The sequence below is a fragment of the Camelus dromedarius genome, chromosome 17 (assembly GCF_036321535.1).
Source record: "Camelus dromedarius isolate mCamDro1 chromosome 17, mCamDro1.pat, whole genome shotgun sequence".
Classification (NCBI taxonomy): domain Eukaryota; kingdom Metazoa; phylum Chordata; class Mammalia; order Artiodactyla; family Camelidae; genus Camelus; species Camelus dromedarius.
In genome coordinates, this window is record NC_087452.1 from 27,970,848 (window position 1) to 27,996,742 (window position 25,895).

The following is a 25,895-nucleotide window of genomic DNA, read 5'->3' on the forward strand; positions in this document are numbered from 1 at the left end:
GAATGCCTGGGTTACCAGGCATGAACTTGTACCAGGGACAGGTGGCAGCTCATGCTCACACACTGTCACCACCGAGGACAGTGCAGTGGCTGGCGGCCTTGGGCAAGTCGCTCTGTCCTGCCATGCTTCTGTTTCTTTACTGGATGATAGAGGATGAATTAGGGACGAATCTGGATAAGGTGAGAATAGTAACAGTAGCACCTTTGGGTTGTTGCATGGATTCAGTGAGGTAATGAATGTAAAGCACCTAGGACAGTGCCTGGTACACAGCACTCAATGGATGTTAGCGGTGGTGGTGATGGTGGTGGTTATGGTGGTGGTGACAGTGAGGAGTGTTTAGACAGACTAGGACAGTAAAGGGTGTCTGGGCCCATGGTGGGCTCAGTGCATCATTGTGGGAAGCACCTGGAGCTTACCTGCCCACACTGGGGCTCAGGGCATGTTCAGTGGCTTTCTATTTTTATTATTCCATCACCTGACCACAGGTCCTCCATCCCTCCTCGACAGTTATGCGATCAAGAAACTACATGCTTTTTAAAAAGTTGGGTGCACGCTCATTTGATGACCAAACCTGACCTGAGTTAATAGGAGGCTATTTATAGTACGTAGCAGAAATAGTCACAAGTTCAGCTGCAGAAGTATTTACACACTTGACTGGATGCCATGCCTGACCCTGCTGGGGTTTTACGTAACATACTGTACGTACTTGGTATTACCTTTCTAAAATGCAAACATTGTGAATTCTAAAACACGCCCAGCTCCAAAGAATGGAAAGAAGGATTGTGGAGTTGTCTCCTGTGGCTTTTTCTCCAGTTGACCAGTTAGGCCAGTTTTTTTGCTAATATGAAAGGACCCTGCAATGAGTATCCTTGGTAGACTTGGAATTGCTGGGTCAACAGGCAGGCAGATTTTAAATTTTGGTAGCTCTTGGCAGATTGCCTTTCAAAGAGATGAGAGAAAATGACAATCACTGCATCAATAGTGTGTGAACGTGAATTTGATCATATTACTCCCTTGCTTCCAGGAGCCTCCTCAGCTGCCAGACTTACATCCCAGCTCCTTTTTGTGCTGTTAACAGCTTCCCCTTCCTGGTCTGGTGTGGGCCTGTCTGTCCAGTTCCTGGCCTTTCTGCTGCTACTATACATGGGCCTCAGACAAGCTGCAAAGTCCTGTGCTCAGTCGTGACTAACCACCACCCACCCACCACCACATATACCCTTCCTGTGTGCCCAGGGCTCAGCTCTGGGCTGGACAGAGCTGCCCCTGCTCTGTGGCCTGGCCTTCTGCAGAGAACTGATAGTCCTGTTCAGTCATTAGAGGCTTTGAGCTGGAAGAAGTTAGAGAGCCAGTGGGGACTGGGGGATGCTCTGTGGGAAGGCCCCAGGGCAAACTTGGGAGGGAGATTTGTATCTTCAGGCCTGTGAAAAGCTCTTGTAGAAGATTAGTCTGGGTACTGACCTGGCTGCTGGGCTCATATTTTAAATACCACGGACCATGATGGTGACCATGATGAGGTGTTAAAGTGGTGTTGGCAGTCAAGTTGGAGAGAAGGGGGTCAGGCCTTAGTCACTGATTGTACATAAAGGGTAAGAAGAGAGAAAGGTCAAGGACACTTGTCAGTGTGGGTAGGTAGAGCTGTTCTTCCCCGAGCCTGGGACTCAGGAGGAGGAGGGGATGACAGTGAAAAGTGCAAGTTCTCCAGCTGCCGGTGTTCACATCCCAGCCCTGGCACTTACTGGCCTTGGGACCTCAGGCAAGGCATTTCACCACACCCTGAGCCTCACTGTTCTCATCTGTAAGATGGGGACTAGGCCAGTGCCCCTGTAGGGTTGCGGTGAACATGTGGTGCTAACAGTAGTCAAGGGCTGGCCCGTGGCGGGGGCTGGGTTGGTGCAAATCTTTCCCTCCCTTGTGCCATGAAGCCACACTCAGCCTCTGCAGACCTAGCTTCTCTGTCAGAATTGCCTGCCTAGCCTCGGTTTCCAGATTCCTCTTCTTGTCAGGCCTTGCTTCCACTTTCTTGCTGGATTCTGAGTCCCTCAGAACCTGAATCACAGGCGGTGGAGCCTGGACATCTGCATTTCTGAGAAGTTCCCCAGGTGCACCCAGCTGCTCCCGGTAGGGCAGGAACTGTGTCTTCTCTGAGCTGGTCCCCTGTGTGGCCCTGGGTAGATGCTCCTGGAATGAATGGACCATCAACAACTCTGTGGTCTCGGTCTCGCACATATATACCCAGCAGGCTGGGCTGATCCAGTTTCTAGAGCAGCCCAGTGCAGGGCTGGCTGCCTCAGAGTCATCATGGGGGTGGGTGGTGGTTGTGGTGTCTCTTTAAAGTGCAGATTCCCAGGCCCAGCTTCGGTGATTCTGATTCAGAAGGCCGGAGCCAGGCGAGCCTGATCTGTGCGTGGACGATTCTGTGTCCCGCTCCATCGGGACACCTGTGGTTTCTGAGCACTGTGCGTCCTCCTGGCTCCGACATCCTGTGACTCTGTCAGGGAAACACAGGGCCGTTGGCCTCAGCCACAGGCCCTGGCACATCCCGCCCTGCTGGGCGAGGTTGGTTTTCTTGGTGCCTGGCCACCAGGTGTGGTTTCTGGGTAGTGGCAGCAGCTGCTCCCCTCCTACAATCAGCAGGAATTAAAATGCCTGGCTGTTTTGAGCTTGAGTGTCCCTCTGCTGCTGTGCCAAAATTGCAGAAGGGCAAGTGTCTTTATCATAGCTGATGCACTAATGACTTGGGGGTCTGTGTTTCCCAGTTTGCTTTGGTTTGTGGTCTCATTCTCCCTGCCAGCCCTTGGACAGGGCGATGGGGAACAGCTGCTCTCAGCCCAGCAGAGCACAGGGCTCAAGTGCCAGGCTTTGTATCCGGAAACACCTGCCCCTTTCCGTTGTCTGCCCTTCCCTGGACACAGAGGAATGATTATAACCAAGCAGAAGGGTCCTCCTTCACTCCCATCTTCCTGCCACCTGCAAACTTCCAGATGGGTTTTGTAGAAGGTGCAGTCTTGCTCTTGACCTGTGCAAGCCTGCTTAGGGATAGAGGTCCCATTCCAGTGTCAGAAGCGCCTCCCTGGTTGATTCACCTCCCTGGTTGATTCTCCGCCCCAGCAGTGGGTGAAGGTTCAGCAGCCAGCAGAGCCGGGCTGGTGCCGGACACGTGACTTGGCTGGACCAGTGCTGATTGCTCACACCTCATTGTCATTTCTGGTGTGCGTTGTGGGTGTGTGCCCGTCGGAGGGGAGGGCAGGGCAGGGATCTGGAATCCTGGAAGGGATCTTGCAAAGCAGATCCAGGTTCCAGCCTCTGGGGCTGGAGAGAAGGGAGCTGGGTGGGCGGACAGCTTCTGCGAGTCTGGGCAGGCAGGAGGGATGGTGCACTCAAAGGCGCATCCGGGGTGACTGTCACTCAAGTCACTTTCTTTGTGACTGCAGCTGAGGTGACCAGTTTACTGCCTCCTGAGGTCTCTGTGCTTGCACAGTCTTACTTTCTGGGCAAGTCTGGAGTGGTTCCTCACTGGGTATTTTTATATTCTCTGAAAGTGCTCTTCCCCGTTCTTTTCATCCTCCTGTTTTCTCAGCATTTGGGCTCTGAAGCTTCGGGTTCTGCCTCCCAGGCCCTTTAACCCAGCTGCCCTGGACTCACCCCATTCCAGCAGAGACCCCGTCTCTTACATCTAGCTCCCTGAGACCCACAGCGCTGACGACAGCGTGGACTCACTCTGGACACACTCTGGACTCACTCACTGTGGGACCTCCGACAAGTTGTCAGCCTCTCACCGAGGCCCTCTGCTTTCTCATCTTTTTGTTTTTTATGAAGGGAAGCAGACACCAGCCTTTGTGAGGCACTGTGCTGGGCTCCTTGCTGGCACGGTTTCATTGAATCTCCACAAAAGCCTCATAGATTTGACAACATTACCACCCTGTTTTATAGTTCAGGAAACCGAGGTACAGAGCAGCCCTTTCCAGGCTCTCCTAGCAGCCAAGTGGCAGAGGTCAAATTAGAGTCCACACGGTCTTAACATCAGAACTCAAGGCCTCAACTGGTTATCTGTACTGTGAATGTTTTCATCATTTACAATGTATATCTTTTAGCAGCTTGTGGAACATCACGTTATTGTGGAATTATGGCATCCTGGAATCACATCTCTCTTGCCTTTGACTTATGTTAACTAAACTAGAAGCTCTTAGAAAAAAGAAATAACCATTGAATCCTGCTGCTCCACTTAAGTTTGTGTATGTTCTGGAGTTGGGGAGATTGGGGTGGTGAATCTGCAGGTCGCCCAAGCTGGCCCCACATCCTGTGTGCCCCTGAGAGTCTGAGGGCTATAGTAGGTGAGTGTGTTCCCTCTGCCCTGACAGGCGACTTGACCTGGAGTGCGGCTGAACACGCAGCACTGGGCTCTTTGAGGGAGGGGGCGTCCCTCGCCAGGATGCACCGTCCCAAGGGGCTTTCCCGGGGAATTCTGGACTCTGCAGGATTTTCCCATTGACTTTGAAATTTGCCCGCCAGTGTCAGAGGCTGCGATTGGTCCTCTCCTTTGCAAGGCTTTTCTCAGCAGACACCTGGGGTCAGAGCACAGAGATGGAGCTAAGAATGAGCCAGAGAGTTTTCTAGGGGAATCGGACTGCATGTTTACTCAGGTGCCAGAGCCTATGGGATGTGGGAAATCAGAGGCCTAGATCCAGGAGTCAGACAGATCCAGCTGTTCAGTCCCTGTGGTCCACTTCTAGCTGTTGGAGCTTGGCCAAGCTGCTTAAGCTAGAGTTGGTTTCCTTCTCTGTAAAATGTGGTTAATCATGTGCATCTCATGGGGTTCTAGTGTGACTCAATGCTGATACAGAGTAGGTCCTTGATATGTCTTGATTCCAGTGAATTTTAAATTGTCTTCAAGTGGCTAGCTACATACAATTTCATGAGACGTTATTTATAGTTGGGCTTCTCAGAGAGATCACCCTTTTTTGGGCAGGTGTTTTGAAGCACTCTCTGAGCATAAAGTATGTAAGCTTTTGGAGGTAATGAATGATGGCGAGGCACAGGGATTGCCATCCTTGAGCTGAGTTACTGAGTGTGATGTGTCCATTCGACAAAGTTCACTTTAATAAATGCCCTAGTTGGTGAAGGATCAGGTCAGAACATCTTTCCCTGCCCAAGGAATCCAGTTTTATCCCCAGTCGGGAACACTGGCACAAGGCCTTTTCTAGAGCCATTTTACAACTGTCATCTCCCTTTTGGACTTCTGTTGAGGGGTGTGCGGTGGAGACAAGCATCCTTGTTTTTATGCTGATGCCCTGGTTCTTCCACTCACTAGCTCTGGGGACCAAGGAAAGCTACTTCAACCCTTCTGTGCCTCAGTTTCCTCATCTGTAAGAAGGAGGTAAGAGTCCTTACCTTACAACATTGCTGAGAGGGTCAAATTGGATCAAGCATTTGAAGCCCTCTGCAGGGTACCTACCTGGCCCATGGGAAGGCTGCCATCACCATTGCCTTGAGGTGGGGGAATGGAAGACAGTGATGACATGGTTCCCAGATCCCTGGGTAGCCTGCCTGCCCTGCCTTGGATGGACTCTGCTTGGGCAATGTCCATCTTACAGTGAGCAGCACAGATGAGAGACCCCAGGCTGTTCTGACCACTGTGTCTTACTCCCCCTGACCTTTGGAGCTTCTGTGAATGGATGAGCATGCTCTCCGTCCATCAACAAAAACATGCTGAGTGTCCACTAAAGACATCATTGGAAAGACTTAGAGAGAGCAGGCAGGTGGTAGTGGTTTTGTAAAGAGCAAGGTTTTTCAAACTTCTTTTGTTGTATTGAAACTATTTTATAGTATGAGAACTTACCCAGGAACCCTGGCTTATGGATCACATAGGACAGGAGATGCCCTGGTTGAAACTGGAACATGCTTTGGCCTGAGGACAGGCAGCTAGGAGCTGGACAGGACTTGACCGCTGGTGGTATCCCCACCAAGCTCTCATTCAGTGACCTGGGATCTGATCTTCCACTGGGAAGACTGAGACTTATCTTGAGACCTGAGGACTGACCTAACCTCCTCTCTCTGTCTCCCCAAAGGAGCATGTGATGGTGGCCACGCAGCCTTTACACATGCAGTGAGAACCGGGACTGTTCCCACTGCTGGGGCACCCTCAGCTTGGCCTCTCCATGTCATTAAGCCATGTGGAGAGCTAACTGCTGAATCTGAAGGCTGCCTGGCAGGAGAGGAGTCCAGAATATTTGTTGGAGCATGTGCGATCGTGGCACTAGCCTGTTGCATCTGTCTCATCATTGGGGCATTTTGGCATTGTGTCTAGAAATAGAATAATACCTGAGTCCTTGGGTCCCCAACATACATCTCCCTTTGATAGAGTGACTGAAAGACTCAGGTGGGTACTGGGGGGTTTTGCCTCTTGGAGCCTCATTTTTCTGTGATTCTGGGGTGGCCAGCCCCCCATGAGGGCCACTTTATTTCTTCAGCTGCGTGGTAATGGCCTCTGAGCTGCCCTGATTCTGCACCAGGTTTGTGTCATCTTTCGTGAGAGTGGACAAGTGCAGTTGGCTGAGTTTGTTCATTCGTTCACCAAACATTGTCTTGTCCATGTGTGCTCACAGCTGGGGCATCACTGCCCCGGGTGCAGTCAGGGAGACATGTGCACGTATTGGTGGGGTTTGGGTGAAGGGGGAGTGCGGCAGGAGCACCAGGGAGTCACTGGGGGGCCCTGGGAAAGCCTGTGGGAACAGAGTGGTTGAGTTTACAGAATGCCTTTCTGAGGGTAGTTGTAGGGACCACATTTCCAGATTTTTCCCCCATCTCACCTGAGAACTCACAATGTCTGGCTTCCAGGAAGGATGGAGTAAAAACACACAAAAAAATAGATGACACTAACTACTACACTCGGTGCCCATTGTCTCATCTAGCGCAGAAAGTAGAACCTGCTGAGAGGAGATCCCATCCGCGGTTCCCTCAGGCGTGGGTGCTGCTCCCCTTGTAACAACGCATCTCTCCAATTCTGCTTATCACACTGTGCTGTAATGATCAGTGTTTTTTTTTTTTTAAGCTTTGAGACAATTTTAGTAAGCCCCAAATGCATCAACACCTTTCTGTTCTTGTGAAACTGCTAGTGGTACAGATGTAGCTACAGCCCTCCTCAACCTTCAGCCACATCTCTCCTCAGAAGCAGTCTGAGCGCCCCGGGCACGGGCACTTTCATCTGTCTCCATGCAGCTGCTGCGAGCCAGTCTGGGGAGGACGGGGGTGAGCAGACGGCTCGGGTGCACGCTGTGTCCACACCGGACAGAGCACTTTTTGGTATCTAACTGTGGGGCAGGCATCAAGGGGAGGGATGGCACGGTCTTGAGCTGGCTGCCAGCACCATGGGCCACCAAGCGATGTCCCTGCGAGGGCACGGCTTTCAGTGTCATTATCTCTGGTTCAGTTTATCTCTGGCCACAGCAGTCCTCGGGGGTGATGGCCTTGTTTTTACTCAAGGCCTCTGGGGCACATTTTTTGGCCACCGTAGAGGTGAGGTCATCTAGGGCAGGTGGCTTGAGGCGTTGTGGTCACAGCCCCAGTTGTCTAGCCTGCCTTTAACTCTGACTGTGGCTTTGACCCTGAGATTGGTGGACAAAAAAAGAAAAAAATGTATCCAGCTCTCTCCCTGGTTTGATGAAAGCCTGGAGGACAAACCCTGACTGTTGTTTTCTGATAAATGTTTGTAAAGCCCCGCAAAGCCAAGTGTGATGCAGAGCGAGGAAAATAAGGTGCTTTTGCAAATCTCTCCAGGAGTTGTGTTCTATTTTGAAATCTGAAGCTGAAATGATCTTATTTGGTGAAGAGTCTTGATTTGCTCTTTGTGTGCTTGTGAAGATTATTTTTTCTAAGTATATCTTTTTTTTTTTTTTTGAGATCAAGTATGTCAATGTACTAATTAAACACCAACTATACACCTAACTCAACTTGGGTGGGGCCTTATGGAAGCAGAATAGGGTCTGAGTCGAGAGCATAAGCTCTGGAATCAGATTGCATGGGTTCAAATCCCATCCTCTTGTGATGACTTTCGGAACCTTTGGTAAGTTAATTAGCCATTCTGTGCCTCAGTTTCCTCCTATTCAAAAGAGGGACCATTGTAAGAGAAGAAGAAATGAACTAATGCTTGAGGAACTTTGACCCTTATGCACGTTAGGTGCTGAGCAAAGGCAGTTGTATTATTAGTAGTTATTGCTAATTAGCATTATCCATTTATACACAGTCAGAACTAGGAGGGGAATTGAATGTGCAAGACCTGATTTCCATTCTTGAGAGTTTGCAGTTTGTTTGGGGAGATTAGACTAAGGCTCTTGTTACTAGTCACGGTTAATCCTTGACAGTAGCAATTAAGTGCAAATGCTGTGGTTTGTATCATGAGTCCTACAGAAGTTTGGGAGGGGGTTCCTGGAGGGAGATGGTGGTGTGTCAGTGGGCGTGTCCATGAGGGAGTCAGGTGTGTGAAAGGGCTGAAGGAGAGACAGAGGAAGGACGGTGCGGCTGAGGTCAGGGGAATATTCCAGGTCCGTCTGGTGGACAGCTCTTGGCAGGATGGGGGGTGGTGAGGTCAGCTGGAGTCTGCTCCATCCAGAGCTGAAACTACACATGTATGTGGAGTGGAGATGGACGAGAGAGGCAGACGCTGCTGTTGCTTTTTCTGCTTCTCCTGCTTCTCCTCCCCTCTTCTTCTTTAGTTATAAATGCATTGATTGCATTTTCATGACTATTGATGTCCAATTGTAGGAAGCAAAGTTGGGAAATTTAGCGTGGCTACATTGATTTATAGAAAACAAACAAGCAGCAGCCTTATTTTCTGAGAGGACTGTGGAGAGCTTGGGTAGAGTCGGGGGAAACTGTTGAAGAGACAAAAGGGTTGTTATAAAAATTCCTAAAGCTCCTTAATGAAGCATAATGTACCTACAGAAAAGGGCATGGATCATACCTGTACAGCTTGACGGAGTTTCACAAACTGAACTCACCTGTGTAAGCAGCACCCATGTTAAGAAACTGAACCTTGCCAGCACCCCAGGGGCTCCCTCATGCCCTCATCCAGCCACTACTCTGTCACTGCAGCTGTCATCCTGCTCGCTGACGGCTGGGGTAGTTTTACCTGGTTCTGCCCTTTCTACAGACGCATTCAGACAGCAAGTGCTCTTGTGCTGGTGTCATTGGCTCAGTGTTGTCTTGTGAGAGTCATCCTTGCTGCATGTAGCTGTAGATCACATGTTCTTATCCACTGTGAATTACCACCTTTTATTTCATTCATTTTACTGTTGATGAGCATTTGGGTCCCTTCTGGTTTGGGGCTGAAGGTAAGCCATAGAATAGCCCCCAAAAGATATCCATGACCTTATCCCTGGTCACAGGTACATTCACTGGTAATAATGGTGACTTTGTTATTTTATGTGGCAAAGGGACTTTGTAGATGCGATAAAATAAGGTTCTTGGCTTGGGGAGATGATCTTGAATTATCTGGATGGGCCCAGTGTAGTCACAAGGACCTTTGTAAGTGGGATACAGGAGGGTCTGGTTCAGAGAATGAGATGTGACAATGGAGGCAGAGGTGAGACGAGAGAGAGATTTGAAGGTGCTACACTGGGGGCTCTGAAATGGAGGAAGGGGCCATGAGCCAAGGGATGCAGGTGCTCTCCAGATGCTGGAGAAGGTGAGGGAACGGTTTTGTCTCCTCTAGAGCTTCCAGAAGGAATGCAGCCCTGCTGACCCATTTCTGACCTCAGAATTGTACGGTGACAAATTTATGTTGCTTTAGGCCACTCAGCTTGTGATTATTTGTCTTAACAGTAGGCAACTAGTACGGGGCTGTTATGCATAATACTACTGAGAACATTTTGTAAAATGTGTCTTGGTGCGTGTATGGACCTAGGAGCAAATGCAGATTGAGTGGATATTGCCACCATCTTCCTGGGCGATTGGACCGATTTATTCCCCCACCAGTTCTGTTTGTGAGAGTTCTGGTTGCTTCACGTCTTCACCAACTCTTGGTCTTCCTGAGAAGAGGCACTTTTCAATTAAGAATTAGCAAGATTTGGTGTCAGTGGACACCTTGGAGGAAGCTGCTGCTGATCCAGCTGGCTGAGGGGAGGAAGGGGGAAGCAGTGGTGCCAGTTTCCAGTTGGGGAGAATTTGGGTTCCTCTTCCACTGAAGTGACCAGCATAGGAAATACTGATTAGCTTTAGGTTAATACAGAGCTTTCTGGCTGAAGAGTTAGAACAGCACTTACCTGTGTAACTTTCTGATTACCTAAGGTGAGTGGTGGGTCTTGTGAAGTGGGGGAAAGGCCTGTGCTGTTCAGCCAGCTCCTCAGAGTTTGAAAACTGCCCTCACATAAGCGCCGTGGCCTTAATCGCAAGCTAATCACTGCTTCTGCGAGCTCCGGAAATGGGTGTGATCCTGCCTTCCCTGCAGGGCTGTGGAGGGAGAGAGGAGCCTCTGTGTGAGCACCGGGAGGTTACTGCCTGAAAATAGGAGGTGCTGAGTCAGCCGAGGCTCTGGGGGTTACCGACAGCAATACTGAGCACATAAACTCCTACGGCAGTTGGCAGTGCCGGGTTCAGAGTGTTCAGGGGCTGAGGGGCTGTCTTGAGAGGCGTCTGAAACTATCACTCACTTGGTGGGCATCCAGGGTGAGTGAGGTCACGCCCTCTAGGGCTTTATAGAGACACTGTCTCCCCACAACCCTGAAACTGCTTTTGAAACTATCTGTTCACCCATCCATTCATTCAGCAGTTACTGAGCTTTTCCTTGCACTATATGTACTATGATGGTTAGAAACACCGACCCACTGGACAAATGTCTAGTTCAAGTCTTGGACTTGCATTTTGCTGTCTACATTGCCTTTGACAAATATTAACCTGGTTTCCCGAGTCATAAGTGAGGCAGTACCTGCCTCCAGGGGCTGTGAGAATTTGATAAGATAATCCATGTTCGTGTCTGCACCTTGGGCATCCCTCAGTGCTGGGGTACAGAGATGGGTGCCCCCAGTCTCTGCTCCTAGCCACAGGCTGAAGGGCAGTGGTTTCTTGATGGCTTTCACAGAAAACCTTCTCCAGCATTGGGAGGGAAAAACCTAAAACCCTGACCCAGAACTAGTCAGTGGGTCCGTGGAGGGCAGGCTTCTCACAGGTGCTCAGGAGATGTGGCTTCAAGGAGAGTCTGCTGTTGCCATCATTTGTGATGTAGGCGTCAACTCCTCTTGCAGCAGTTACTGTGCTGTGGGAGAGCTGGCTGCATGGAGCAGAGTTGGCTTCCAGGCTGAGGTGAGGCGGGCTGCTGTGTTCACAGCTGCAGATGTGACCCTGGTCTGGGCTGCTGCTTTCTCCCCTCTCCCTTCATGTCAGGGATGCAGTGGCACCTCTGGGACTCTTGAGTTCAAGTCCCACTACCCTTCTGTCTCTCCTCCTCCCAGGATCCACATCTTCCCTCTTGCTTCATTCTAGGTCCCTCCGTAATGCACGTGCCTCAGCTGAGGAAGTTAAACTCTGATGGAAGCCAGAGTAGTGGATCCAGATGGACCTAGACAGGGACCCAGATGCTAACAGTATCTCACAGTGTGCTCTTTGCAAGTTAAAAGAGCAGCATTGGAGGCTGGGGCTTCTCTCCAACACTGACCCTGTCCAGTGCCTCATGGTGCAGGGGCCCCAGGTGTCTGATCCTGCTCACCTGGATCTGAAAGTTTATCCACATGGTGCTTTGATCTGGGGGCAGGCCAGATCCACAGGGAAGCAGATGGAGGAAGATGGATGGGAGATTGGCCAAGCGTGACGCTCAACAGCCAACACAGCTGATGCAGTGGAGCTGGGTGGTAAAGACAGCACAGCATGTCAGATCTGTCCTGGACCCCCTTTTGCCTAGGAGGCCCCAGGTTGGAGACCAACACACCAGCCCTCAGTATGGTCGGCACAGCTTGTTCTAGCACTGAAACTGACAGCTGCTTCTTTGGTTACAAATGAAGTAGCTGGTTCATGTTCAGGGCCATGTACAAAGAGAATCTGTCTTTTAACGCTAAAACCGCACCCTGAGTTGGGAGGAATGCAGTGCCTGAGACTGGAGAGGGAACCTCCAAGTCACATCTTAGACTCACCCAGAGGCAGACGCTCAAGGGGTGGAATAGTGCGCGGACTCCCCCACCATCCACCATTGAAATGTTCTGACTCCAGCTCTGTTTCTCCGTCTCTACCCCCGTGCCTCTTAGTCTCTGTCGCACCTAAGCTCACAGACTCGAATCCTTAAATGTGGGTGTCATGTACCCTTGGATGGTGTTTTATCATCCCGTGTGGTCATTCTGTGAATGAAGCTCACAAGTCTGACTTGGGGGTCCCAGTGTTCCTCATTCCATACCAGATGCTCTGCTCTTGAGAGGCTTCACGTGGGAAGAGATGATATGCTTATTAACCTCTCTTCATCCATTAAACTCTGATTGAGTACCTACTTGAAACTACATATAATTGAAATCGCCCATAATAGTTTGTCCTGTCTCCATAGACACAGCGTGTCCCAAGTTCCAAATAACCAAGCCCACTCTCAGAAGGGCCCTGATGAGAATATTTAACTATAGTACAACACTGTTAAAAATAGGGCCCAATTAAATTTAACGTTTTATTAAATTTAAAGTGATTTAAAGAAGAAAGAACATTCTCTCTAAGGTAGTAGTTCCAAGGAGAGAGGGCACCTGTGCTCCGTGCAGTCAGTCTTAGGCTGAGGTGCCTTCTGTCTTGTTGCTCTGTTGTTTCTAAGTGCTATGTCGTCATCTGCATGGTCAGAGCTGAGTTCTAGCCAGTGGGAACCCGTGGGAAGGGCGGACAAAGCATGCTCATGTCTTGAGACGCAGGTGAAGAAGGGGCACAGATCATTGCCTCTCACATTCCATTGGGAACTCAGATCGCTGGCTGTACCTAGCTACAAGGATGCCTGGGAAATGTAGTCCTTGACAAAGCTCCAATAACTATAAACAAAGGGGAGAATGGATTTTGATGGACACTGGGAGTGCTTTGACATATTCCCTTTGTATGTATTTAATGCTCCTCTTTTCTGTGTTTAAATGTAAATGCACTCAGGTTGTAAATGTTGGTTATTTTGCTTTTTCAGAAAGAAGACCTGGGCCTGCTACACTGTGTTTATGGACAGTTCCAGAGTAATGAATCAGTGTGTCTTCAGAGGAATGGAAGAAAACAAGGAAAGGTGAAAATATCTTTAAACATTAAAATAAAAAAAATTCTAACATGCAACAATTAAATGCAATGCACAGCTTCTTCTAAGCCTGTGTATATCATCAAGAATTTGGAGATAGCAAAATTTCATGAGTCCCTCTCTTATCTTGAATTTTTGACACCAGAGGAGGGATTCCTTTGTCAAGTATGAGGGAATTTTTCTAAGATTTAGAAGGAAGAGTTGGTATAAATAGAACTGATGTGGTATAAAATTAAATATCTAATTCTAAAAACAATGGACACTCATTCCAAGAAACTATGGATGCATGCTTGGATGTACTGTATCTACCTGCATTTGTGGGTGGCCAGTCCTCCAAGAGGAGGCAAAGACAGACCCTTAGCTCTTGGCAGCTACATCTTCTCTTGAAGTCATCATCTCTTCTTGTTCCTTCCACTTCCTCTTTTTTTTTCCTTAAAAATAAACATGTTGATTTAATTTACCTGTAATACCCAAGGAATGAGTGGCTAAATTTTCCTGGTTAAAAATGAGTGAAGTCCCCATTGACCTCCCAATTTCATTCCCAGCCCCCACCCCACTCCTTCCTTTCCCAGAAGTAACCACTGTGATCTACTTTGTGCATTTCCTTCCAGAACTTTTTCTAGGTGTGTATATACTTAGGGGAAAAAAGTCATTCTTTCATTTCTTCCTCTTTTTCTTTTTTTCTGTTCTTTAAATATGGTCTGTTTTACTGTGCTTGTTGGTCTATTCTGTAACTTTTCAAAAAATTCAATCATATGTCCTAAAATGTTTTCAAGGCAGTATGTGTGAATCTACCTTGTTTTGCTGCAAGGTAAATATTGTATCCATGGCATGAGCATCTCACTGTTTATTGAGCCATTTTCCTGTTGGTGGCGGGTAGCTGGGTTCTGGTTTTCTCCCTGGTGGCGGTGCTGTGATGCGCTTCCTGGTATATGCCTCCAAGCACACGGGCAGATAGTTCTCTCAGGTGGTTACTAGGAGCGAAGATGGGCCATCCTGTGCATGCATCTAAGAAATGAATAAGAACCATCAAATCATTCTCTAAAGAGCACCACTATCAACTGGTTACCAGATTTCCTTTTTGCCCACCTTCTGCCACACCTCAGCCCTTTACGCTTTTTAATTTTTCACCAGTCTGTTGAGTGAACAGTGGTATCCCTCGGTGGTTGTAATTTCCTCCCCCTTCTCTTTACTCTGGGGAAGTTCATCTTTTCACATATCTCAGTTTCCCAATGGCTCTGGCAAGCCTCCATCCTCACAGGGACCCCGGGGCTATCCTGAGGCCCAGGTCATCTGGGCAGCCCTGCTCCTTTCCAAGGGTGGGCACCTCTTTGTTTCTCCTCAGAAAAGTATCCAAGTCTGCTCTTCCAGAAGAGTGCCTCCCAGGGTCACCTGCTTCTCCCCGGATCTCCGGGGAGGGGTTGGGAGAACCTTGGCTGGATTCCCCTACTTCAGGTGGTTTCATCCACCACCACCATCAGCAGCAACAACCTGAGTATTTACTCTGTGTCAGGCTCTGTGCGGATCCCTTGGCTTACTCACCTCATTTAATTCTCTCCATGACCCTATAAGGTAGGGAGTTGTGCTGTTACCCCCATGATGTCCATTAGGTGACATTAGGACAGACATTCATTCAAAACCAACCCAAACAACAAAAAGAAAACTAACAAAATCTCTGTGTAACAAAAACCCCAGCTCCCACCCATTCTCTCACTTTGAGTGACAGACAGATCCATGCTTGCTGAGTGGCGAGTTCTTCTGTAGTCATTGCTTGGGAGCCGTCAGGTCCATGTTTGCAGTGGCCTTGACCACATTCAGTTGTTCTTGGGCATCCGTGGTCTTCCCAGAGGAGAGTGTAGGAGTGGAGAGTGGTGGTTTGGGTTTTGTCTGCCTCCACCATGTGAACACGGGCCCTTGTGTTTCACCAGCCCCTCCGTCCTGGGGTACAGTTGTGGGTGGTGGTCTCACTCGTATTTGTCCAAAGTACTTCTCTGGAAAGGGGCTTTCTAGGTTGAGCATATTTGTCATGGGGAGTGAATCTACTTTGCTAGGATAAATATGCCCACTGAGCTGTGACCAGAGAGGAAGTTCTTCACTCACCCCCACAGACCTGATCAGTACCTTTACACCTCACTATAACGGCAGGCAGAGTGCAGTTTTCAGAGGTCTTCCTGAGCCCAACCCCGTGTCCCACATTATGTTTCAGGGACATAAACATGCAGAGGTCCTAGGCTCACGGTGTAATTTGTTGCTTGTCCATAATTACAGTGGTGAGCGGTCAGGCCTAGACTGATGAAGTGATTCACAGAGTGAGTGATGAGTTCACACAGAGGCAAGCCTGGGGCTCAGCCCTCTAGGGGCTGGCTCTGACTCGTTGCACATCCCGGCTACTTCTCGTGTGATTATTAGGACACTGAACAGCATCTGTTCCAAAAATTGAGCTTATTAAGCAGCCCTTGCTTTGAAGGAAACCAGCCCATTGATCAATCAGTTGATTAGTCATTCAGTGGGCATTTATTGAGTACTACTGTGTGCACCAGAGACAGCAAGATAGGTAAGATATGAATCTCTGGGAATTCAGTCTTGGTGGGGGGTGAGGTGGGCATTTGCACACACTATGAGCAATGGTTAAGTGGAAGACTTTAATTCTTCGTTGATCTCTGGGAATAATAATAGTATCTCCTGCAGCAGGTTGTTGGGGCGTGTCCTGAGTTAATCATAGTAAAGCACTGGCACCGAGAAAGCACCCAATGAAGGCAGCTCTTTTCATTTTTGTTTCCTTCTATTCCCACATAGAGAGAGGAATCTAGGAAGATTTTTTTTATCTCAAAATTGATGGGGCCAGACTTGTGTTGCAGAAACGGTAGTCAGTTGACATAACTTCTCATCCTATATGTCATTATCTTTCTGATCTCTGCCTTGCGGTGGGGCCAGGTCTTGCCTGTTTTGTTCGCTATTGTTTACTCAGAACCCAGCACACAGTAGGTGCTCACTAATATTTCTGGACTGAGAGTGTAGGGGTAGGGTAATGACAAGGGCGGGGCCCTGGATCCCTGAGGTGAGATGCTGTGACAAAGCCTGCCAGGGGGAAGGACCTAAACTCTCCTGGGGCCAATCCCCGTTTCCCGAGGGGAGGGGCTCCTGGGAGGCCCTGCCCACAGACCACACTCCCCTCTGCGGGGACGTAGTTTTGCTCCAGTGCTTTATGAACATTTTGTCTTTTAGCCAAGTGACTTTATTGAGGGGAGACCTAGTTCACAACATTTATTAACTGAGCAACTATTACTGGCCACTGGTACTTCTGGATGCCATCTCGCAAGAACACAGGATTTCTAGGAGATTAAGCCCCCTGAGAGTGCAGTTTTGTGCTGCCATCCACGACGTTGGGTGGATAATATCACTTCTCTGTGCCTCAGTTTCCTCAGCTGGGTGGTAATGAAGGTAGGCAAGTGGAAATTTTTTTTTAACATTTTTTATTGATTTATAATCATTTTACAATGTTGTGTCAAATTCCAGTGTAGAGCACAATTTTTCAGTTATACATGAACATATATATATTCATTGTCACATTTTTTTCTCTGTGAGCTACCATAAGATCTTGTATATATTTCCCTGTGCTATACAGTATAATCTTGTTTAACTGTTCTACAACTTTCAAATCCCAGTCTGTCTCTTCCCACGTCCTGCTCCCTTGGCAACCACAAGTTTGTATTGTATGTCTGTGAGTCTATTTCTGTTTTGTATTTATGCTTTGTTTGTTTGTTTGTTTTTAGATTCCACATATGATCGATCTCATATGGTATTTTTCTTTCTCTTTCTGGCTTACTTCACTTAGAATAACATTCTCCAGGAGAATCCATGTTGCTGTAAATGGAGTTATGTTGTTGGTTTTTATGGCTGAGTAGTATTCCATTGTATAAATATACCACCTCTTCTTTATCCAGTCATCTGTTGATGGACATTTAGGTTGTTTCCATGTCTTGGCTATTGTATATAATGCTGCTATGAACATTGGGGTGCAGGTGTCATCCTGAAGTAAGGTTCCTTCTGGATATATGCCCAGGAGTGGGATTCCTGGGTCATATGGTAAGTCTATTCCTAGTCTTTTGAGGAATCTCCATACTGTTTTCCACAGTGGCTGCACCAAACTGCATTCCCACCAGCAGTGAAGGAGGGTTCCTTTTCTCCACAGCCTCTCCAGCATTTGTCATTTGTGGACTTTTGAATGATGGCCATTCTGACTGGCGACTAGTTTTGATTTGCATTTCTCTGATAATTAGTGATATTGAGCATTTTTTCATGTGTCTATTGATCATTTGTATGTCTTCCTTGGAGAATTGCTTGTTTAGGTCTTCTGCCCATTTTTGAATTGGGTTGTTTATTTTTTTCTTATTGAGTCGTATGAGCTGCTTATATATTCTGGAGATCAAGCCTTTGTCAGTTTCATTTGCAAAATTTTTTTCCCATTCCGTAGGTTGTCTTTTTGTTTTACTTATGTTTCCTTTGCTGTGCAGAAGCTTGTAAGTTTCATTAGGTCCCATTTGTTTATTCTTGCTTTTATTTCTTCTAGGAGAAAATTTTTGAGATGTATGTCAGATAATGTTTTGCCTATATTTTCCTCTAGGAGGTTTATTGTATATTGTCTTATGTTTAAGTCTTTGATCCATTTTGAGTTTATTTTTGTGTATGGTATAAGGGAGTGTTCTAGCTTCACTGTTTTACATGCTGCTGTCCAGTTTTCCCAGCACCATTTGCTGAAGAGACTGTCTTTATTCCATTGTATATTCTTGCCTCCTTTGTCAAAGATTAGTTGACCAGAAGTTTGGGGGTTCATTTCCGGGCTCTCTATTCTGTTCCATTGGTCTATATGTCTGTTTTTGTACCAATACCAGGCTGTCTTGATGACTGTATCTCTATAGTATTGTCTGAAGTCTGGGAGAGTTATTCCTCCAGCCTCTTTCTTTCTCTTCAGTAATGCTTTGGCAATTCTAGGTCTTTGATGGTTCCATATAAATTTTATTATGATTTGTTCTAGTTCTGTGAAATATGTCCTGGGTAATTTGATAGGGCTTGCATTAAATCTGTAGATAGGCAAGTGGAATTTCTGATGTCCACAGAGGATAATTTTTTTCTCTTCTCTAGGGATTTATTTATTTATTTATTTATTTATTTATTTATTTAAACAATTAGGAGTAAGAGTTGCACTGTCTGATATAATTCACAGAGGAGAATTTTGAGGGGAGAAGTCTATGCCCTTATTATAAATTTTTCCTATAAATGGCCTTGTGATGTTTCCTTGAAATGGATGGATGGTTAGGACCCAGCCCATGCTAGAGAAGTGGAAAGGTTTACATTCATTCATTCATTTGTCAGTCAGTCAGTCAGTCAGTGAACATCCCATCCTTGCTCAGCAGCCCTAAGCACTTCTGGAAAATGCTCAAATAAGGTGTTAGGCTTTCCTTGCAGGGCCTTTCACTCTCAGGTTGTACAAATGCATGTCTCTTTTATGACATTAAAGATCTTCTCTGGCTCACTCCTTTATTCCAGGATGCTTTGAGCACCTCGTTTGGGCTGGCTCTGCTAGACTTCACTGACCTGGAAGGCAGGGCCTTGTCTGGTGCAGTGACCTCCCACTTCTGGCACAGGGCCCAGCACACAGGTGGCTCTCTCAGTCTGTGAGTGGACAGAACTGGCTAGCAAACAGTAATTTTTAGATGGCAGGATGAAGAGCTGTGTCCCAAATTGATTTGCCCCTGTGCTGTGTTGTGTTTTCATGCTGCGAGGTGGGCTGCCTTGAGAGCCCTCACCTTCAGACGTTTCGTTTCACTGCTTGTCGTTAGTTGTTCTCCAATTATCAGCTTCCATCTTGTCCTTAGGCGGGAGCTGTTTGGGTCACTGATTTTTATGAGCTCTTTGTTCATTGGCCCAAGGGCTGTGTGAGGCCTGCCTCACTTCCTCCACCTTCCAGAAGTCCAGCCGCTGACCTTGAGAAGCTGGAGACCCAACAGAAGACAGCATAACCTCTCCTGACCTGAAGCTCTAGCCTTAACTCTCATTCTCACCAGCCCTGTGACCTTGACCGAGGCACTTCTCCTCTCCAAGGTGTCTTCTTGGAGAGTCCATCAGCATTCCTCACAGTTTGCTCCTCAGAACAAGGTTTCCTCCAAACATCAGTAGGCTCTGTAGGGAAAAAGGAGGGGCCCGTCACCAAACTTGTTTGGGCATTGCTAGCTTAAGTTCAGTTAATAAATGTGGCCTCTCTCACAGGACCCAGCAGAACCTATAAAAGGTCAGCATGCAAGGAGGGGTCTCTTGAGAGAGGGTAGAGTGTGCAGCCCCGCCCCCAACCTGTCCCCCTCCGCTGTTGCACAGATACACCAGGAACATGCTGGACTGGGAGACTGTGAAGCTTCCCCTCAGTGCCTCAGTGATGTGCCTGGGACAGAGAGGCAAAGTAACCAAAGACACAGATGTTGGGTTTTTGAATGGTTTAGCCTTTTTTTTCTTTTTTTCTGATAGGAACTTTATGGAAGGCAAAATATGGAAGAGGTCTTCCAATCTCTGTCACAAGCCTACCGGTGAGTGAGTTGAGAACAAGAACAAGGGAGAGTCGAGTATCTTTATAAAGGTTTTTATTCAGGAAGGAACTCTCCCTTGTAAGAACACTGGGCTGCAAGTTGAAAAACCCTCTGTGTAAACTCTGCCCTGGCCTCTTCCTGGCTGTGTGACCTTGGGTGTGTCTCTTTTCTTCTCTCTCATATCTCTCATTGGCTTAAAAGAAGGATTGATTCATTGATGTTTTTCCTTTCAACTCTTAAATTTTAGGTGTACTGTTTCAAACAGTTGTAAACCCCATGAGAGTAGGCATAGTCTGTGTCTCATTGATTCCTCAGGGCAGTGCCTGGGGTAGAGTTCTAACTCACTAAAAGTGTGTTGAGTAGGTATGAAGATGTAACAGTCTCATTATTACACTAATTGGCATACGACCCCCCTGGACTGTGCCACTTTAAATGATTGTTAGAGTAATTGAAGGAGTACACGTGATCTTTGAGACGCACCACGACCCCGTGAGGAAGGCGATGTTGTTTTACAGATGAGGAACTGAGACTCTGAGAGGCAAAGGGCCAGGTTGTGGTCCTGTAGCAGGAATGGAGGAGCCAAGACCCCAGCCCAGCCTCCTGAGCCTCAACTTCTGCTTTGTTGTGGTTTTTTCACTCAGCCAACTCTTCATCTGTCCTTGGACTGGCCAGAGGCATTAATTAGGACAGTATTTTGGAAGATCTGCTATGAAGCCACTGGAAAAAGCCTTTCAGTTCTCCTGGGAACCTGGCTAATTCCGTACACAGCAAGTTATAATATCTGCCAGTTCTGGGAACCTCCTAAGGGGCTTTCTGTAGACATTGGCTACAGACATCACAGCAACTAAGCAGAATACACGTTGTTTGCCTCCATTCTGCAGGCGAGGAAACAGTTTTAAGCATCAGGTAATTGTTGGGCTCAGACTTACACATGTGTCTTTGGCACTTTTAAGGGAGAAAGCCCCTGGCCTTCTCACCATCTCCCCTGCTTCTCCTCTGAGTGGAACCCTCATCGTACCTTGTCCCTGCAGGTGGGAGCTCCGAGCTCCTCTGCAGAGTGGCTGCCCCAGGAGTGGGACTGGGCTTTAGCCAATGTGATCTGTTGTGCTGGAGGATGGGTGTTCTGGTCTTATTGGGAGCCTGGCAGCGTGTTTCTAATTCCAGGCAGTCTCTTTCTCACAGGGGGACCCTCGTGATGGCAGGAGCTGCTGGGAGGGTGTTAGAAGAAATGGTGAAGACCCGGCCCAGTTGTTGAAGTTTTCCAAGTCTCTGTGAACCAGAGACCATCTGTGAGGTGGTAACAGTGGTACTTAGGTCGTCAAGTTGGTGTGAAGGTTCAGTGTGGTAGGAAGTCCCTAGCTTGTGGTCACTGGGCACCTGGCTAACACCCTGCGCTTGGCTTTAGTCTGTCATCAGCCCATAAATCGTTCTCCCACCAACCCCAGGACCCAGGAGGATCTGTCAGAATGCATCCCCTCTACTTTTCTACAACAGTCCTATGGTGATCACTTTGAAAAATTCGCTCAGCCTTTATTTGAGTACTGTTGTGTGCTCAGTGCTCTCTCAGGCACCCTGGACCTTGCTTCTGGTCTAGAAGGGGCAATGACTGTATGTAATAGGAGACAGGAGGGGTTAAGGAAGGGCCTGGTGGGGTCTGGCACAGTCCCCCCCCACAGACTGGCAGGGACTCGAATGGGCACAGGACTTAGGTGGAACCAGGAAATGCAGTGCAGGCATCTGGCAGGGGAAGCTCGTCCGCCTCCACCCTGGGGACCGACAGCGCCGGTCCTGATGCTGAGCCCTTGCCGAGTGGGGACCATGTGCGTCAGTCTCCCTCCAGGGAATCTGATGGAAAATTCCTGTCAGGCAAGAGCGTGGCACATTCCCCGAAGGTAAATAGACCTTTTCAACTCTGAGGGCCAAGAATCAGGCTTGGACAGCTGTTTGGGGCTGGGGGTGGGGGCATGCAAAGCCCTGATGTTTGAAGTGCTCATGGCCTTGCAGAGGGACGGGATTATCAAGATGCATTTATGAAGCAGTGGTTTTGTGTGGGGTGCTTGGCCAGGGTGTGGATGGAGAGGGTCCTGGGACTGTTGTTCTCCAAGTGGAAGAAGAGCATGGGAGCTAAACAGGAAGTGACACAAGAGTGTTGGAGAGGAGCTCTGAGTGGGTGGGAAGGAGGCCTGGGGTCAAGTCTTGGTTTGGGGCTAGGATTAAGGGAAGGGCAAGGGCAGATTGTGGGGGATGGGGAGGAGTTCAAGTTTGTAGTCTTTGCCTATTTCGATGGTGTAAATACTCCCACCACGGCTAGCTTCAACCTATTCATGAAAATCACTGAGCTGTGCACCGTCAGCCCCCACCCCCTCCACCCTGCTTGAGCTGGCTTCACCACACCCCTGAGTTAGGGTTAGGGTCTAGCCACCCCTCTGAGTGCATTTTCTGATCTCTGAAGTGAGTGAGTGGGACCAGACAACAAGAAATTTCTTGGTGAGCTGCAGAACATCATGTAAATGTACAATGGTGAAGATTCCTCGCAGCTCTCAAGTTTTATGAGTAACCCTGTCCCTAACTCTTCTACTCAGGATCCATGGTCAAGAGAGGGGTGTGTTGTTCTGATCTATTTAAAACCTTTTTTTTCTTTTATTGCTCTAAGAAAATCTAAGTCTTTTCTTTATTTCAAAAAAAGAGTAACAGTTACTTGTAGAAACCTAAGAAACCATAGCAGTTGAAAGAAGAAAATAGAGATTTCTTTGGTCTTTTGAATAGAATCATTGGATTTTTATTGTTAAATTTGAAATATAACATCGTGTAAAATTTAAGGCATATACATATTACTTTTGTACATATTTATATATTGTAATATGGTTGCTGTTGTAATGATATTTATTGCATTACGTACTTGTGGTACAATATTATTGTCTCTAAAGTAGTCCCCCTTTATCAGTGGGGGATATGTTCCAAGACTTCCAGTGTCTCCCTGAAATCTCAGATAGTACCAAACTTTATATCTACTATGTTTTTTCCCATACATACTTATCGATGATAGAGTTTAATGTATAAATTAAGCACAATAAGAGAATATCTGAATTGCCAGCATCACTACTCTTGTGCTTTGGGGCTGTTATTAAATAAAACATGGGTTACTTGAACACAAGTCCTGCGATACGAAGACAGTCAATCTGGTAACCGAGAAGGCTGCTAAGTGACTAGTGGGCAGGTAGCGTACACAGCGTGTATATGCTGGACAAAGGGATGATTCCCATCCCAGGAGAATTTCATCATGCTACCCAGAATTGCACACAATTTAAAACCTATCAAATGTTTATTTCTGGAATTTTCCTTTTAATATTTTCGGACTGAGGTTGACTGCAAATAACTAAAACTACGGAAAGCAAAACCAAGAATCAGGGAGACAACTGTATTCAATGTACCACACACTGGCTCTCTGTGGCTTATTTAGTGCTCAGTGGATGTAATCTTACTGCTCCCTGAGACCCATCTTCTCATTTTGCCAGTAAGGAAACTGCCCAGAGAGGTGATGTGCCCGGAGGTTCCACAGTGAGTTAGCAGCAGAGATGGAATTGGTACCTGGGTGTCCTGTAGTCATGAATGATGGCAATTAATTGGGCAGAATCAAAGCCCATTTAAAAGTTGTCTTTTGGCAGGTTGTCCTCATGGTTAGGACTGAGGGGTTTCCCTGCCCCTCTGTAAATTTGAAGAAGTGAGAAAAGTTTTCACCGTTTCCCTGATTTCCCTCCTTACTTCCCTTACTGTCTCCTTATCCCCAGGACATTGTAGTCTTTCCTCATCCGTTTGATACCTACCGTACTCTTTTCTCACTCCTTCCCTTCCCCTCCCCCACAATTTTGCTACTGTTTTCATTTTGGTAGTTTGTGGGGTTTTTTTTTTTTGGTCAAGTTTTAGTTTTCCATGTTGTGGTAATCATAGCAGTTTTATGATATGTATTCTCACTTGTTATGTCAGTCATTTTTTGGTTACATTATCTTCATATGCATTCTTTTTAAAGGGCTGTATAATATCTCATTCATTTAACAAATGTTTATTGAGTGGCTGCTGTGTGCCTGGCCATATACTATGAATGAATGAGCAGGAACTTGACGCTGCTCCTGGCTGCATGGAGGTTCTAGTAAGTGGGAAAGTCAGCTGTTAAGCTCATAATCTCTTGGACAGAAAGTTCTGTTACATTACAGTGATTAAGTTGTGGGTGAGTTTTAATAACCTGTTCTCTACTTCCCAAAGCAAATAAAGGAGAATTTCACTTCTCCAGATGTCATTGGAGTTCTTTATCTTTTTATTATAATGTGTTATCAAAGAGACTAGGTTTTATCTTGTATTTTTATACTCAACTGTCTGTTTGGAAAATTTGCAAATCTACAGAAAAGTTAATAGATTTTTTTTTTCCTTCACCAAGATTTTATTTGAACATTTTGCCTCATTATTCTCTGTGTGTATGTGTATGTACACATAAATATTATTTTTTCCTGAATCATTTGGAAACCGATTGCAGATATCCTGACACTTCACCTCTAAATACCTTGGCCTGTAACTTCTAAAAATAGGGACAGTCTCTTTCATATTCACCTATTGTTACCTGTGCAAATTAACAATGATTTTATAATATCTTCTAATAGCCAATCCATATTCAAATTTCCTTAGTTGTTCCAAAACACCTTTTCCAGTTCATGCTGTTTCTTCCTCCCTCCTGCCCCACATCCCGGGAGCATTCCTGGCTGAGGCATTGCGTTTGGTTAAGTCTCTTCAGTCCCCTTCAGTCCAAAACAGGGCCTTCTTTTGTATTTGTCCTCCATGACATTGGCTTTTTGAAGCATCAGATCCATATTCTGAATTTGCCCGAGTGTGTCCTTGTGGTGCCATCTGCCGTGTTCCCCCGTCCCTTCCCTTCCATGAACGTCAAGTGAACCCCAGGAACAAGATCTGCAGTGACAGGGCCTCAATGGTAACATTGTTGCTCCCCACGGTCAGGATGACCTGTGGCTGGTGGTGCTGAATTGACACTTGGTTAAGACCACAGCCTGCTCTGTGTTTTGATTTAGATCTGATAGAGATAATAATAATTATACTGACCATAATTCTAACAGTTATTGGGAAGGAAAAACTTCTGTAATTAAAAAAAACCCTCTCTCACTCTAAACACAGGACAGGTATTTTGTTTGTTTGTTTTTTAAATTATAGAAACAAGTAGTATAGAAGTACAGCTCTTTTTGTTTTGTTTATTTGTTTAAGACTTCCAAATAAGACTGAGTCTGTTTGGTATGGACCTTACAGTTGTGGTTACTAAGGGAGACATTTCAGAGAAAGCCTCTGAACTTTTTTTTTTTAAATATCTGTCCCTCTTTTTTTTTTAAATTGAAGTATAGTTGATTTACAGTGTTATGTTAGTTTCAAGTGTACAGCAAAATGATTCTGATATATATATGTATATATACATACACATATATATTTGAGATTATTTTCCATTATAGGTTAGTATAAGATACTGAATATAATTCCCTGTGTTATACAGTAAATCCTTGTCACTTATGTATTTTATGTATAGTAATTTGTATCCCAACACCACTTGCTGAAGAGACTCTTTTCTCCATTGTATATTTTTGCCATCTTTGTCGTAGATTAATTGACTGTAGGTGTGTGGACTTATATCTTGGCTCTCCAGCCTGTTCCATTGATTTATATGTCTGTTTTTGTGCCAATACCATGCTATTTTCTTAAACTGAAGTACAGTCAGTTTTTCAGTTTCCACACATGAGTGATATCATATGGTATTTTTCTTTCTGTTTCTGGCTTACTTCACTTAGAATGATGATCTCTGGGTCCATCCATGTTACTGCAAATGGCATTATTTTATTCTTTTTTCTGGCTGAGTAGTATTCCACTGTATAAATATACCACAACTTCTTTACCGAGTCATCTGTTGATGGACATTTAGGTTGCTTCCATGTCTTGGCTGCTGTATATAGTGCTGCTATGAATATTGGGGTGCATATATCTTTCTGAGTTAGAGTTCCCTCCAGATATATACCCAGGAGTGGGATTGCTGGATCGTATAGTAAGTC

At 46.6% G+C, this 25,895-nt stretch overlaps 1 protein-coding gene across 2 annotated transcripts in view; it reads left to right on the forward strand.

Moving 5' to 3' along the window:
- The window catches only part of ARHGEF3 (Rho guanine nucleotide exchange factor 3), a 281,549-nt gene that overhangs the window by 22,744 nt on the left and 232,910 nt on the right, over positions 1 to 25,895 (forward strand). For both annotated transcript variants that reach the window (XM_031470578.2, XM_031470579.2), the window contains exon 2: positions 13,121 to 13,213. In XM_031470578.2, the coding sequence (XP_031326438.1) occupies positions 13,152 to 13,213 (62 nt within the window). In that variant the 5' untranslated portion in view covers positions 13,121 to 13,151. The remainder of the gene's footprint in view (positions 1 to 13,120; positions 13,214 to 25,895) is intronic.